We start from the raw sequence: 15,829 nt of genomic DNA, 5'->3' as shown, positions 1-15,829 counted from the left end.
AAATATTGTGTTGATAGAAAAATTTAGTCCCGAAAAAATGCTCTGTAAGATTTGGGAGACAGTATTGGAAATGTAGCTCTGACTAACGATTATCAAAGTTCAAAAATAATCAGTTAGTAGTGCCCAGCGATATCCAGTTAGTAGGAGATTAAGATAAAAACTTCCCAACAAAGTCTAGGATGCTTTCGCTGTAACATAGTCTAAATGTCTATTGTTGTCTTGAATAAAAATCATCGCTGTTCACTAAGTTAAGCTGTAATCCTTTAAAATGGGGTGGATTGTAATGGTTTTGCCTTTATTTGGAAATTGTTTTGGAGTGTTTGTTTTCCAAACACTCAGAGAAACAATTTTTTTGGATACTTGATACAGCTAAATATATTATAACGTGTATCAATTTCGTTTTGTAATTTTTTTTCCTAAGTTTGGTGAAAAACATTTAAGCATTAATTTATCATAAAATTTTGTCCTAATTTTTTAAAAGGAATGTGTATAAAGTTTGTGTATGAGTATGCGCGTCAGTATGTAAATGTGTCTGAGTACGCATGAGTATGAGTATGTGTGTGAAAGGAATGTGTATGAGTATGTGTGCGAAAGGAATGCGTATGAGTTTGTTTTCATTTAAAGTTTGTGAAAAAGAATTAGATCTAATTAAAATCTAATATCTTAAAAATCCATACCGGATCAATGCACATGGAATCGCTGTGACCAGCTAGAACGAATTCTTTCTGTCCTGGTGGTATGAATGCCAAAGGAGAAACTGACGATCCAAAACAAAGTGTAGCTGCATCATATTTCCTCAATTTTGATGTATAATACATTCTTAATCCAGAATGGTCAAAAATACCTTAAAGCGAAGAGTATTTGATTAGTTTAAAGCGTTTAATAATATTGATAACAATTATTCCTTAAAATACAAAAATCGATAGTATTCATTCAGAAGTATAATGAATTAGAATACAAGGTAATAAGCACAAATTAACAATAAATTTTATTTCAAAAACTCAATTTTAACTTGAAGAATTTTCCGATCTCTTGAAAAAAATAATTCTCTTCAAATTTCTTAGTCACTTAATGTTAAAATAATTTTTTTCTTAAAAAAAAATATTTTTTGCTCTTTTTCTCACAAATCAAAAGAAAACTTTTCTAAAAATAAAGAAATATTACTTTAACGAAATATTTTTTTCCTGAAAATAAAATATCTTTAGTTCGAGAACACATTTAAAAGTATGGCATACATTATTTATCAATCATTTTCATTATCAATCTTACTTTTAAATAATATTTTCTTATGCATAGCGTTACTCAATTTAAAGTAAGAAAGATTTTTTAAAAAAAGGCAGGAACAAGAACAAAAAGAATGAGCTATGTCAAGTAAGACGCAAAATAATCAAGGTGTTCCATAATAATGATCTTAATTATATATATATATATATATATATATATATATATATATTATAGTTTCTTGTCCAGTCTTTATTGTAATTGACATAGAAATTGGTTTATCAGATTCCAATAATAAACATTTTTTTCACATTATTTTGTTTCCCTCATGTGTATATTTTTTACTTCACTTTCGACGGGAAATCTAAAAATATATCTTAAGGATGGTGATTATGAAACACCTTGCACAGAAAAACTATGATGTATACATAAATCTATACCATTATGACGTTGTGGATTGTCGTAATGAAATTCCAGTAAGTAGTATTTGGGATTTCCAGGATCAATAGGCAGTCCAACATGTTCAGGAAATATCAAGTTCTGTACAAAAATTATTTATTATTAATATTTAGTCATTATTTCGAAGTAAATTACAAAATTAATTAAGAGTTATTACACTAATAATGAAAAACTTTTTGTAAATTTCATTATATCTTTAGGTCAAATTTAAAAAAATGAAACTAAGGAAATATTTAAAAAAAAATTATCATAAATCAAATTAATTGTGTGAGATCGAGGCTAATATTTAGAAAATTTTTGCATTGCATATCAAAATTTAGTTATATTTTATTTATTGAAAACATTAAAGTAATTATAGAGTGATAACTGTAATAAGAGAGTAATTATAGAGTAATAGAGTAGTAACTATAGAGTAGTAATTTAGAGTAATTAATTAAATCTCAAAATTAGATAAATAATCAAATTCACCCTTTCAAGAACCATTGTGAAAGGGTGTAACATCATGAGTGTACATCATGGTATACTTTAGTGTATTTTCAGTGTAAGTCACATTTCAAAATTGCTTAAGAAAGCATTTTTTTTTTTTTGGAAAAAAGAATACGATTTCCGTGTAAGCATTAGGATTATGGTCCTGCGTCTTGTACTGTTATCTAAAACTTTAAAAGTATTTATCCTACTAAACAGAGAAGGTAAATAAAACTATGGAAAATGTTTCCTTCTTATAAAAAGAAGAGCGGATTAATACATTTCAACAATACCTTCAATTTAGTAAAACAATATCTCACTTCCGTTATTAAAAGCAATGGAATTAAATATTTAAATGTAATTTAAATTAAAATTAGTATCCTTACTTCTCCTCCAATTGCCCATGCTACGGCAACACCATCACATTTGTTGAACTGATCTGGCATGTTAGGTGTGCGACACTCATGTCCTCTTTGTTGAACATGTGGATCGAATTCATCGGGATCTGCTCCCACGCACTCATACAAAACAAGATGGTGGACATACTGCTCGTTTCCTTCTTCTACTATTGGCTCTACCTAATGTAAACATAAGGACAATTAGCACTAAAAAGTACTGAGCTTAAAAGTTCTGATTTAAAAGTATTTAACATTTAAAGTTGAACAAAGATAATTGATATAAAAATGTTACTTATTGACTGAAAAAGAAAATAATTTAAAGCATGCGGACTAGTTTAGAAGTAGTTTTAAAAATAGTTTGAAAAGACCGTAGAAAAATTCCTTTGAAATATTGCCTATTCCCATTATTTAAGCCCCCCAAATTTTTTTTTTAAAAATATCTCTCTTTTCGTGAAAATTCGATTGAGTAAAATTAATTTTCAAGTTTTAGAAAAAATTCACTACTCTAAAATACTTAGATGTGATAAATTCTGTGAGTGAATATGTTATTTTATTCAAGCAAAGATACCTGCTTAATTGCATTTTTTAACGCACACACCGGGATTTGTTTTCTCCTCAATGAAAGTAATCCCCTTTAAAAAACGACAGCCAATTCCCACTTTGCCCAGAAATTTTGGATTTAATTTTTATTCCGATTGCACTGCAATACTAATGTAATGTGGATTTAAGTCTCTGATGCGCTTGGCCAACGCATTCATCTAATATCATGCATATTTTGCAATATATGATGAGGTGGACGAATTTTTGCTCTAAAATTGCTCTAATATTTGCATTTTTTTATTATTGTGCTAAGAAGGTACTTTCACAATCACCGTTTGATAGAGAAATAAAGAGAACCAGTTTTACAAGCAACTCCTATATGAATATTACTAAAGCGTTGTTTGCTTAAGCGAGACATATCATTTTATGCATAATTATCATTTTGTATGGTTTAAAAATAACAATATTTTTTTTTATTAAGAAACATATTTTTAAAAAAATAATAATAAAAAACGGAGTTGTTTTGAAATTAATCATCGACAGCATATATCTGTAATCAATGAAAAATAATAAAAAATTCTTTTCACATGTGATTTTCAAGAGAGTAGTATTTAAAGAGTATTAGTATTGTTAATAGAACAATCATGAAATCAAGCAATCGTCTATTTTCAGAAATTCGTGTTTATTTGTGTAAACGCCTGACGTTCATCCACCGTAAGAAGACGTTAAATCTTCAGAAAGTTTACATCTATGCGAGGGTGTCATTTTCCTAGAAAATCATCCTTCGTTTGAAACTTTCACTCCACAAGACACGCAGAAAAATTTGTTTATTAAATGCTAAGTAATCATTAAACTTTTATGAAATCATTTATTCTAAAATAAAAATTATTATACAGAGAGCTATAAGTAAAGCAGTCACTCAAAAATTTAATCTTACCATGACAATGTGATGTTTTTCATTCACCCTAGGTGCCTTGTAAATTTTGCACCAATACATAGTATGGAAATCTGATTTAATCTCGAACTAAAACAGAATATAAAAAGCATAAATAAACAGTAAAGTTATTTTAAGCAACTGAATATCTAAGTGATGTAGTTATTTTAAATTATTAAAAAATAAGAATATCATAAATTAAGTATTTTCTGCATAAATGAAATTTAACAAAACAATTGTACATCAAAGAGCAAGAAATCCAATTTTTAAGAAGTCGTATTTTTAAAATTCGATTTCTCATTAACTATACGACCGGTTTCTCTCAAATTTTATGTTTTCCCATGCGAAATTACGTTCTTTAAAATTATGTAACCTTACAATTCAAATATTTTTCTACAATTAAAAAACATAGTACTCAAAAATTACAAATTTGGAGTTCTTTTTTTTTAAATCTTTGGATAAACGAATTTTTTAGTTACATGCAAAAAAAATTTCAATTCTCGAAATATGGCGAAATACGCAAAAAATAAAATTAACATTAAGAATTCTAACTTTGAAACGCTCTCCTGACCAAACTATTGGGACCATATTTCGCAGATTGTGGCTACCCCCTATACTTCGGATATCAGAAATCCGAATCCGTAGGAAAACAAGGTATGTTTATTCAGAGAAAATGAGTTTTTGCGTGTTTGATTTCGCAACTTAGAATATCATCTATAGTAATTGATTAGCATGTTTGAAGGTTAACCCGTCGAACTATCAACATCCTTGAATGCGAAGATTCGATCATTAGATCAATAGTTATTCAGGGGGTCAAAGCTTAACCCTTGTTTCATATTTTTGCTCTTATTTTCCTCTAAACTTTTATTTTATAATGTACAGAAATATATTAACTTACATTTTGTGAAAATAAATCCCAATGGTAGTATTTAGATGTATCCATGGGCTGCAATCTTTCCTTATTTGGTTGAAGTAGCAAAACACTTTTGGCGCCTCTTTTATTTTGGTGATATTGCAAATCATGCTCAGAAGAGGGATCAACGTCAGAATAGGCATATATTAAACGAATGGTACTGTCCTGCAATGAATTAATACACACATTATTAAGAAAGATTTTATTTACAAGGTGTTCTGTAAATACTCCAACTTAATATGCATTTTTAGAATTCTGGTCGAAAATAAGATTGAAAAAATGCACATTAGAAGTTGCAAATAATTATTAAAGTGACAGAAAAACAGAAGACGATTTCAATATGCAACAAATTTCATTGAGGAAAAAAGTTGAGTTCCCGGAGAAAGCTTGAAAGGTGTATAAACAGTTCTTTTAGGTGTATCCAAACAGGTTCCAGTTTCATTAATATTGTCTACGCCGCTAATAATTCGTCACAAGTTGATAATATTTTTAATTTTTTCTAGTTTGAATATTGATTTGAAGTCTTTCGCTACAGCTATTTCTTTTGTTTTCTATATTTGTTCTTTATATTGTTCTTTATTTTTGTTACTGTAATTATCTTTAAATCTTGCCGTTATAAATGTAAAAAAATATTGATTTGTGCTACCTATATAGATTTTTTCACATTCTTTCTGACAAAGATTATGAAATTATTGATTAATGGCGCGGATAAAGAGGCAATCTGTATACATATTAAAATCTCTGTGTAACAAGCAAAACAAAAATTTCAACAATTCTTGCAAATAACTTTTTAATGTGAATTTCATATAGTAATACATGTATTCGTAGGCAGAAAGAAATGTTTCTTAAAAATATAAATTCAAGATAAGTCATATAATTAAAACGTAAATTTTTCTAACAATTCTTAATAAAAATTACTTTAATTTAATCTGATAAATGTTTACTTAGTTTTAATCTAATGAACATTTTTCGAAATTCCATATTAAGTTGCAATACTTTCGCAATAGCTAAGATAGAAAACCTGATTTTTTTCCCCTTCTAGACATTTATTGGTAAAAAAAAAATGAAAGTAAAATAATTTCAAGAGAAGGAAACTATCTTTGTCCAATTTATTGTGTCAAAGTCTTAAATTATTACTTACATCAATTTTCATGTCTTCGTAGTCACAAGTATCCAGTTTTCGCTTAATTGTCAAAGAAGTATGAGTATCATTTTCACTTCCACTAAGTAGTGTCCAATCAGCACGTGAATCTATAATGGGCATTGAGTTGCCCAGGGCAAATCTGTCCTAAATTGGAAAAAAAAAATTTAAAATGGTAGTTAACCGAGCAGGTCAAATGGAAAATAATTCAAATAAATAATACTTTTACATTTAATTGATGAACAAATTTCAAATTCAGTATTTAATAAAAAATCATTTTCGAATTAGGAGTTTTTCCTTTCTTTCTTGACGGTAATTGTTTCGCCAAAGCTGAATATTTTTGAATATTTTAGCTGAGTTGCCCAGGGCAAATCTGTCCTGAATTCAAAAAAAAAGAAGAAAAAAAAATTAAAATGGTAGTTAACCGAGCAAGTCAAATAGAAAATAATTCAAATAAATAATACTTTTACATTTAATTGATGAACAAATTTCAAATTCAGTATTTAATAAAAAATCATTTTCGAATTAGGAGTTTTTCCTTTCTTTCTTGACGGTAATTGTTTCGCCAAAGCTGAATATTTTTGAATATTTTAGCTGAGTTGCCCAGGGCAAATCTGTCCTGAATTCAAAAAAAAAAAAAAGAAAAAAAAATTAAAATGGTAGTTAACCGAGCAAGTCAAATAGAAAATAATTCAAATAAATAATACTTTTACATTTAATTGATGAACAAATTTCAAATTCAGTATTTAATAAAAAATCATTTTCGAATTAGGAGTTTTTCCTTTCTTTCTTGACGGTAATTGTTTCGCCAAAGCTGAATATTTTTGAATATTTTAGCTGAGTTGCCCAGGGCAAATCTGTCCTGAATTCAAAAAAAAAAGAAGAAAAAAAATTAAAATGGTAGTTAACCGAGCAGGTCAAATGGAAAATAATTCAAATAAATAATACTTTTACATTTAATTGATGAACAAATTTCAAATTCAGTATTTAATAAAAAATCATTTTCGAATTAGGAGTTTTTCCTTTCTTTCTTGACGGTAATTGTTTCGCCAAAGCTGAATATTTTTGAATATTTTAGCTGAGTTGCCCAGGGCAAATCTGTCCTGAATTCAAAAAAAAAGAAGAAAAAAAATTAAAATGGTAGTTAACCGAGCAAGTCAAATAGAAAATAATTCAAATAAATAATACTTTTACATTTAATTGATGAACAAATTTCAAATTCAGTATTTAATAAAAAATCATTTTCGAATTAGGAGTTTTTCCTTTCTTTCTTGACGGTAATTGTTTCGCCAAAGCTGAATATTTTAGCTGAGTTGCCCAGGGCAAATCTGTCCTGAATTCAACAAAAAAGAAGAAAAAAAATTAAAATGGTAGTTAACCGAGCAAGTCAAATAGAAAATAATTCAAATAAATAATACTTTTACATTTAATTGATGAACAAATTTCAAATTCAGTATTTAATAAAAAATCATTTTCGAATTAGGAGTTTTTCCTTTCTTTCTTGACGGTAATTGTTTCGCCAAAGCTGAATATTTTTGAATATTTTAGCTGAGTTGCCCAGGGCAAATCTGTCCTGAATTCAAAAAAAAAAGAAGAAAAAAAATTAAAATGGTAGTTAACCGAGCAAGTCAAATAGAAAATAATTCAAATAAATAATACTTTTACATTTAATTGATGAACAAATTTCAAATTCAGTATTTAATAAAAAATCATTTTCGAATTAGGAGTTTTTCCTTTCTTTCTTGACGGTAATTGTTTCGCCAAAGCTGAATATTTTTGAATATTTTAGCTGAGTTGCCCAGGGCAAATCTGTCCTGAATTCAAAAAAAAAGAAGAAAAAAAATTAAAATGGTAGTTAACCGAGCAGGTCAAATGGAAAATAATTCAAATAAATAATACTTTTACATTTAATTGATGAACAAATTTCAAATTCAGTATTTAATAAAAAATCATTTTCGAATTATGAGTTTTTCCTTTCTTTCTTGACGGTAATTGTTTCGCCAAAGCTGAATATTTTTGAATATTTTAGCTGAGTTGCCCAGGGCAAATCTGTCCTGAATTCAAAAAAAAAAGAAGAAAAAAAATTAAAATGGTAGTTAACCGAGCAAGTCAAATAGAAAATAATTCAAATAAATAATACTTTTACATTTAATTGATGAACAAATTTCAAATTCAGTATTTAATAAAAAATCATTTTCGAATTAGGAGTTTTTCCTTTCTTTCTTGACGGTAATTGTTTCGCCAAAGCTGAATATTTTTGAATATTTTAGCTGAGTTGCCCAGGGCAAATCTGTCCTGAATTCAAAAAAAAAGAAGAAAAAAAATTAAAATGGTAGTTAACCGAGCAAGTCAAATAGAAAATAATTCAAATAAATAATACTTTTACATTTAATTGATGAACAAATTTCAAATTCAGTATTTAATAAAAAATCATTTTCGAATTATGAGTTTTTCCTTTCTTTCTTGACGGTAATTGTTTCGCCAAAGCTGAATATTTTTGAAAATAATTCTTAAAATTTTAATTAATGTTATAGAGTTAATATTTTTATTAGTTATTTAATTTTGTCCATATTTCTTAATTATCTTAAATTTAATTTTTCTTAAGTCAAAGAAAGAAGATTTGTGTGCCAGCAAATTATTTTACGTAAGAATTAAGCAAAAGAAAGTTTAAAAAATATATATAATTCCGACATTCTTACAATGTTCAGCTAACTATCTTAATATGCTTTATTCCACACTGCATTAGTACTATATTGTGTTAAAAGAGCCAAAAAAAATTCTAAGATATCGCATGCTTCATCGACGTCCGATTTCATCAATTTCGATTCATCGACGAACCTATAGTTCGTATGTTTGAAAATGTCAGAAGAATTAATAATGTTTGGTTTATTTGTGAAAATTAAATAAGGATTTTTAAAAACGTATTTAGCGTTTCCCTTAGCCTTTACAAATTTGAGTACCCGTCTAATTAAAAAAAAAGGCGTCTGAAAAAGTTTAATTTATTTAGTTTGATTTAGTTAGTGGGGTTACTAACGTAACGGCAGTTAAACTTTAAAAAATTTTTCTGATTTGAGTAATTTGAATTTTTCCAAATATTTATTTTATGTTTATGTCTCATAATTTAAATAGTTTGGATCATAAAAAGTGAATACTTATTTTTTTTTTATCATTTAAAAGTACCTTGAACTTTTACTGAATTTACTTGACTTTAAATAGCAAATTAATAGAGTTTTCATTTGACGTACTTTTGTTGCTTTTATAGTTTTAAATTATTTTAAAGTTGAACATTGAGCATTCTGTATTATTAAAACAACGTTTTGTGAAAGAAAAAATTATTTCTTACATGCTAAGTGAACTAGGTCAATTATATTCAAATTGCTGACCTTACAATTGATGGAATAAAATTAAAGTGATTGTTTTTGTTAGAGATTCGCAGAGAAAACTAAATAAAAAAAACTAAATAATAAAATTCAAACCTTAATTCTTGAATAAGCAGATATATAACTCACAAATCGATAAATAAGCAACACTATTGTTCCCGCGCCAAATTAATTAAAAAAAGATCAAGAGATGGCGCTGGGAAGAGTCATGTGTATTAAGTGAAATAGAAATAAAAAAGGAAGAGCAAGTCTGTGTCCTTTATTGTGGTAAAAAACAAAAAAAAAAGAACCAGCTAAAAAGTTTTTCTGATCTAATATTGTTCAACTATTGTGAGGAAAAAGGACAAATAAGAATTAACAAAAATGCTATCTTCTTAATCCTAACACTGAGATCCTGAGAAACCCACGCAATTATGTCATATCCAGAAAAAGATGGGGGGAAAAAAACATTAACCCTTTCACACTTTTCTTTTTAGAAACAACAAAATATCTATAAATAGGCTCGTCCAGCCAATGAACAATTGGTAAAAAGTTTTCAGTCCTCCCTATTTTAAAAACGCTACACACGTAAATCCGTCGCGATAACGAAAAAAAAAAAAAAAAAGTAGAAGAAGAAGCAGAATTGTAAATAAACATAAAATAAATTTTTTGCTTGCTTACCATAATTAAGTTACATAATCTGACCTCACTCAGACCTCAAACGATTGTTTTTAAGTTTCAACACCCATATTAATAAATAGAAAGCACTTAAAGTAGCGTGCATTATGAAACAAGATTAAATAATACGTAATATTTAACTTTATTCCATGGTCAGTGCGTCCTTGAGACTTGTCTACTCTACTCACCCTCCCCCTACACTGCTGAATCTGCGGGGGTGTCATTTACGTCGTTGAATCCACAATACAAACCAGTGGTTACCAACTGGCGGCCCCCGGGTCGCATTCGGCCCACGAAGCCTTTTTTTTTTTGGCCCGCGAGCTAAAATATATTAGTTGTCATTTTTCTGCGGACAATTTTCGTAAAAAATCTATATGGGTTTTAAATACTTTTAAGTTTTATACCTTAACAATTTGATATCTGTTGCACATTAATTATTTAATACATAGGTGCACAGTTAAAGTTATTGCAGCCAGAATTTTTTAATATGCAATTAAATATTTTTGAAAATATACTTCTTATTTTAATTTGTAATTCAATACTTTTGTTTTGTAAAACTTGATAAATATTTGACAGTAATACTCTGGTGGACAAAATTAAGAGATGGAAGACATTTTCCCAAATATCTCAAAAAATACTGAATATAAATAAATGAAATTTGGTATGGATATAGCTTATTCCATGATAATAAAGTATGCGAAACAAAAAAATGGAAGTGCCATTCACTGGCAAGACCTATTACCAATAAATCCAATGTAGTCTGAACTTAAGTATAAAAGATGACAATAAAAGTGAGGCTTGTACAGTGTGTGTTGCCTCTAGTATGGTGTATGGTCACCCCTAACAGACAGCATGCACAACGAGTATGCATGCTGTTAATAAGGGAGTTAAGGAGGACTTGTTGAAGAACCTCCCATTTTTACACCAGGGCAATTTTTAACTCCAGAATGGTTCTGGGGGGAGGCTGGCCCATCGCAATAGCTCTCCCAAGAGCATCCCAAGCATGTTCAGTAGGATTCAGGTATGGAGATTTGGCTGGCCAATCCATCCGTTGAATATCCTCGCTTTCCAGATACTCATCATCCATGAGAGCCCTATGTGGTCGCGCATTGTCGTCCATAAAAATGAACTCAGGGCCAACAGCGCCCCTGAAAAGACGCACATAGGGCTCTAGGACCTCCTGCCTGTACCTCTGGGCATTCACGGAACCATTGCCAAACACATGGAGCGGTGTGCGGGTATCTTGCATGATCCCTGCCCAAACCATGAGTCCTCCACCAGCATAATGGTCACTTTCGATCATGTTGCTGGGATGGTATCGGGTTCCAGGTTCCGTCCATATCTATAATCGTCCAGAATTAGGTTGCAGACTGAATCTGGACTCATCGGTGAAGGGAACATTGGCCCATTGAAGCTGTGTCCAATTCTGATGTTGTCTTAATTTTGTCCACCAGTGCATTTAATGTTCCTTCAAACATGAAAGATTCCTATATAAAGTTTTGATTAAGTTGCGGCCCGCCATTTGACTGAAGTTTTTAATTGCGGCCCCCGGCCTCATGTAAGTTGGAAACCCCTGATATAAACGCTACTTAGCTTGCGATTTTGCGTTAAAAAAAATTAAAAAAGAAACATGTTAACTAATCGAACGTGCATGAGAAAATTTAAATTATCACAGAATTCTGCACTAATTAAAAATGTAGGAAGCACAGACTTTTTAATTTAATAAATTAAATTTTAAACATATTGTAACCAATATAAATTATTGGATGATTGAAAAAATAATCAAAATTGAAACAAAAGGAATGTGAGTGAACACAGCTAATTTTCACGGGTTGAAGAGTTGAAAAAAATATTAATATATTTCAATACACTCAATTATGGTCTTAAAATATGACTAACTACAAAAGGTAAAGATAAAAAGTTGTTATTGCAAATAACCATACCGTAAACCGGGGCGAGTCTACCCATCCAGGGGCGAGTCTACCCATTTTAGTTTTATTTAATTTTCACTATTTTAAATTGCAAATAAAAAAAAATTTACCGACGGAGGACTTAGTTTAGACTCTAAGGAAGATGGCGCTGTAGTAGTTTGATCCGTTTTTATTTATTTGGTGTCTTTTTAACCGACCTGTTCAAACATCTTTTGAGAGATTTGTATAGAAAATCAGCAAACTTTTAGTTGGTGCTCCGTAAGTATATTATTATTATTACTATTTTCACTTTGGTTAAGTGATACACTTATCTAAGACTAAGATTACATTAATTTTATATGAAAAAAAAAAACAAAAAGAATGTAAGTTTTGCTGTTGTAAACAAAAAGCCAGAATTCGGGGGGCGAGTCTACCCATTCGTATTTAGTTTTAATAAAGCATAATAATATAATTTAGAACTTTGTTTATATTAAAATTAAGTCATTTTAAATGAATTTGAGTATATTATTTTAATTCTGCATTGATAAATTTATCATTAATAAGAAAATTTATAGGTTTAATATATATGTAAATATAAAATAGATTTATTTTACCTATTTTTTTAATTTTTATATTACAAAATTAACTTTTTTTATTTAATGCAAGTTAAATAAATTATTATTTATAAATTATTATTTATAAATTAGTATTACCTCCCAAAATAATGGGAAAAGGATTTTTCATGATTCCCAATGTTTGAATTTCGATTTTGCTAATAATCTTTAATTATTATTATTTATTAATTATTTAATTGTAAATTTTTATTAATTTTAATTTATTTTTATCAACAATAATCAGAAAAAAATTTTATTTTAGAATGTTAATGATTATTAAAACAAAACTGTGATCAAAATGAGATAATCGATCAAATACTCAATTTGTGTTATTTTATGAATAAAAAAAATGGAATATATAATAAAGTTATGAATTTTACTTTATAAATATCCTATATAGTAACTAAAATAACAATTTAATAGCGAAATTTGATTATTTACAATGTTAACATTCATTTTAGTAGAATGGGTAGACTCGCCCCACACGAGAGATTTGTCAGCAGTTCTATAAAAATATACAGTAACAGCGTAACTGTTAATAATTTCTAAAATCGATTTCACAGCTTTAAAGAAGGATAAATAGCGGTTCCGAAACACCTATTAAAAGCCTTTTTTCTTTAATATTCACAAAAGTTTGACCACTTGAAAGTTGACAAACTAAAAAAATGGGTAGACTCGCCCCGGTTTACGGTACATTATAAGTTAGTAAAGTAAAATATTAATGGAGACCACTTCCTTTCCTTTCACACCATTTACAACTAGTATGTTTAGAAAACCAGAAATACAAAACTAAACTGTTTTCAACCATTTACAACTGGCATGGTTTCAGAACCGTAAAAAAAGAAATTTAACTGCGCGATTTAATTAGCATTGAAGTTCAGTTGAGTCTTCTCAAATGAACTGTGGAATGTTGTTTAATTAGCTTATCTGGTTGTTTCACCTATCTTAAGAGATGGGAAATGCTAGACTTTTTTGTGTTAAGCAGCTTTATAGTGCTGCCATCTATGCGTGAATATGAATATCGTATTCCAATTTTCCAGGGCGACAAAATGGTGAGTGCAGGATACCGGGAACTCTTTATGTGTTGAAGGGAATGGAGGAAATATTGCATCATGCATCATAGGCATCAGGATAGGAGGTTTCAAGGACTTCCCAAAGGCTTTTACTATTCGGCAAATATTGTCTGGCCATTAGGCATAATTATAAAAATTAATTTCACAAAAAATTAAGACTTTCAAAAAATATTTTTATGTATTTTTTTAAATTTAGTTATAATTGCTTATAACCAATCATAAAAAATCAGTTTTTACAAAAATTAAACATATATTTAAGAAATTATTTTCCAAATACATGACTAAATATGTAGGTATCTATACAACTAACATATAACTACTTTTTTATTAATTTTTTTAATTTTTTAATTTTGGAAAAATAATAAACAAAATTCTTTGCTATACTCTTAATATTTTTTAAACAAATTAAAATTTTAAGATTGATTTTCTTTAAATAATAATTTATAACATTTTGCGTCAGTTGCTCTTACTAGTGACCGGAAACCAGATATTTGTGTAAAACTGTTTAAGATGTTACTTAAATAAAAAGTAATTTTTTTTATGAAAAATCAATACTATAAAAAAATATTTGAATAATTTTTTTTCAAAATTTAGTTATAATTGCATATAATTAATAATAAAATAACTATTCTTTATAAATAATTAATTAAATATTTTAAAAAAATTATAAAAATCCATAGCTAAATATTTAAATGTGTATGTAACTAATATTGAACAATTTTTTTAATATTAAAACATTTGTTTTCAAAAACTTTTTTTTTTATTTTGGAAAAAGTATAAACAAAATTCTTTATTAATTTTTAATACTTTTTTTAAAAAAAAAACTAGGCTTTTATAATATAATTTCTTTGAATAATAACTTATAAATATTTCTTTAAATTATAACTTTATGACAATTATTATAAAACGATAATCCTTATAAAAAAAGGGGTCTCAATTTCATTTTTTTTTTCGAAAAACAAATTCAAGTATTACATTTAAAAAAAGTGTTTCAACTTTTAACTTCAAATAAAACTATTATAAAAAGATGATTCTTTAAAAGGAAAAAAGCATCTTAATTTGAATATTTTTCGAAAAACAAATTTAAAAAGTAAATTTAAAAGAAAAGTATATTTTTACCTGAAAATAAGTATTTCCATTCTTCACCCATCCAGTAACAATATCACTTCCGGCCATCCCGCCATTGGGGGACAAACCTAATCCTACATAGCCGTGTGCCCTTACATCAACTCCAAATACAATTTCCGTATCTCCTTCACTATTCACGAAAGTCTTCCAACAAATATGATATCTACCATCTCCATCCAATACTGTACAATGAAACCAATCTCCATCTCCGGTAACAATCAGGATCGGGAGAAATAATAATAAGGAGCAGAATAACTTTAGATTTCGCGCCATTTTCGCGCCTACTGTTGATCTCGAACTAAAACAACAGTTGTGTTATTCTTTTCTTCTTTTTATTTTTGACAGGGCCGGCCCCTCACGTGAGAGCAGGTTGTTTTGAATCTAACGCTTTTTATAATGGAAACCAGTTTTGAGTTTTTTTTAGACAGAGAGTAATTTTGATGTTGCATCATTCGGAGAGAAAGAAAGCCATCACAACTAACCTTGGTTATCACTTTGTTTCGAATTGTGGACGTTATTTCCCATCGCTGTATTTCCTTTCTAAACAAATTATATGTTTTAGCCTTTTATTTGCTGTTATATTAGCAGGGTTATGGGTTAGCTACATTCGTTTGAACAAAAGCTTTTGATTCCTCCTGCAAATAAGTTTGAAGTGGGCAAGCAGGTAAAATGTTAGTTAAGAAAATTCAAGAGCAAAACAAGCTCGCGCAAATTTCCTCTTAACCTTTGCACATCAAAGCGAAGATCAGTTATGGATAGTTTTCTACTTATGTTCCTTGAAATTTTTTTTAGTTGACCTTCCAACTAAGTGTTATTAACCATAATATTTAATTATTCCGAGAATATTTCAAAATTTTGCACTTTGCTTTCCGTGAAATTAATAATAAACTCAACTTCGTTATTCGTCTAAACTGTTTGCTGGTCAGAAAATCTTAATTAAAAAATTTAGGCGAGAAATCTAGGAAGATTAGGCGAACAACTTAGGAAGATAATCGT

The 15,829-nt window shown here is 28.4% G+C and overlaps 1 protein-coding gene across 2 annotated transcripts in view; it reads right to left on the bottom strand.

Moving 5' to 3' along the window:
- Positions 1 to 15,586, bottom strand: part of LOC107450738 (DBH-like monooxygenase protein 1) — a 33,017-nt gene extending 17,431 nt beyond the window's left edge. Inside the window, exons 1-7 of one of the 2 annotated variants that reach the window (XR_015429754.1) lie at positions 14,825 to 15,231; positions 6,072 to 6,218; positions 4,916 to 5,095; positions 4,021 to 4,107; positions 2,532 to 2,723; positions 1,662 to 1,761; positions 678 to 844 (exon numbers count right to left, since the gene is read on the bottom strand). Coding sequence is in view for 1 of the 2 variants with exons in the window: in XM_087153333.1 (XP_087009459.1) it covers positions 678 to 844; positions 1,662 to 1,761; positions 2,532 to 2,723; positions 4,021 to 4,107; positions 4,916 to 5,095; positions 6,072 to 6,218; positions 14,825 to 15,106 (1,155 nt within the window). In the remaining variant the exon portion in view is untranslated. Of the gene's footprint in view, positions 1 to 677; positions 845 to 1,661; positions 1,762 to 2,531; positions 2,724 to 4,020; positions 4,108 to 4,915; positions 5,096 to 6,071; positions 6,219 to 14,824 lie in introns of both variants that reach the window. The other variant, XM_087153333.1, reaches the window with a different exon arrangement.
- Between the last annotated feature and the right edge of the window lie 243 nt (positions 15,587 to 15,829).

Source organism: Parasteatoda tepidariorum, chromosome 10 (genome assembly GCF_982258835.1).
Source record: "Parasteatoda tepidariorum strain Cologne lab strain chromosome 10, Ptep-v5.0, whole genome shotgun sequence".
In the NCBI taxonomy this organism is placed as follows: domain Eukaryota; kingdom Metazoa; phylum Arthropoda; class Arachnida; order Araneae; family Theridiidae; genus Parasteatoda; species Parasteatoda tepidariorum.
Note: the sequence above shows the minus strand (reverse complement) of the source record. Positions and strands in the feature narration are given on the sequence as shown.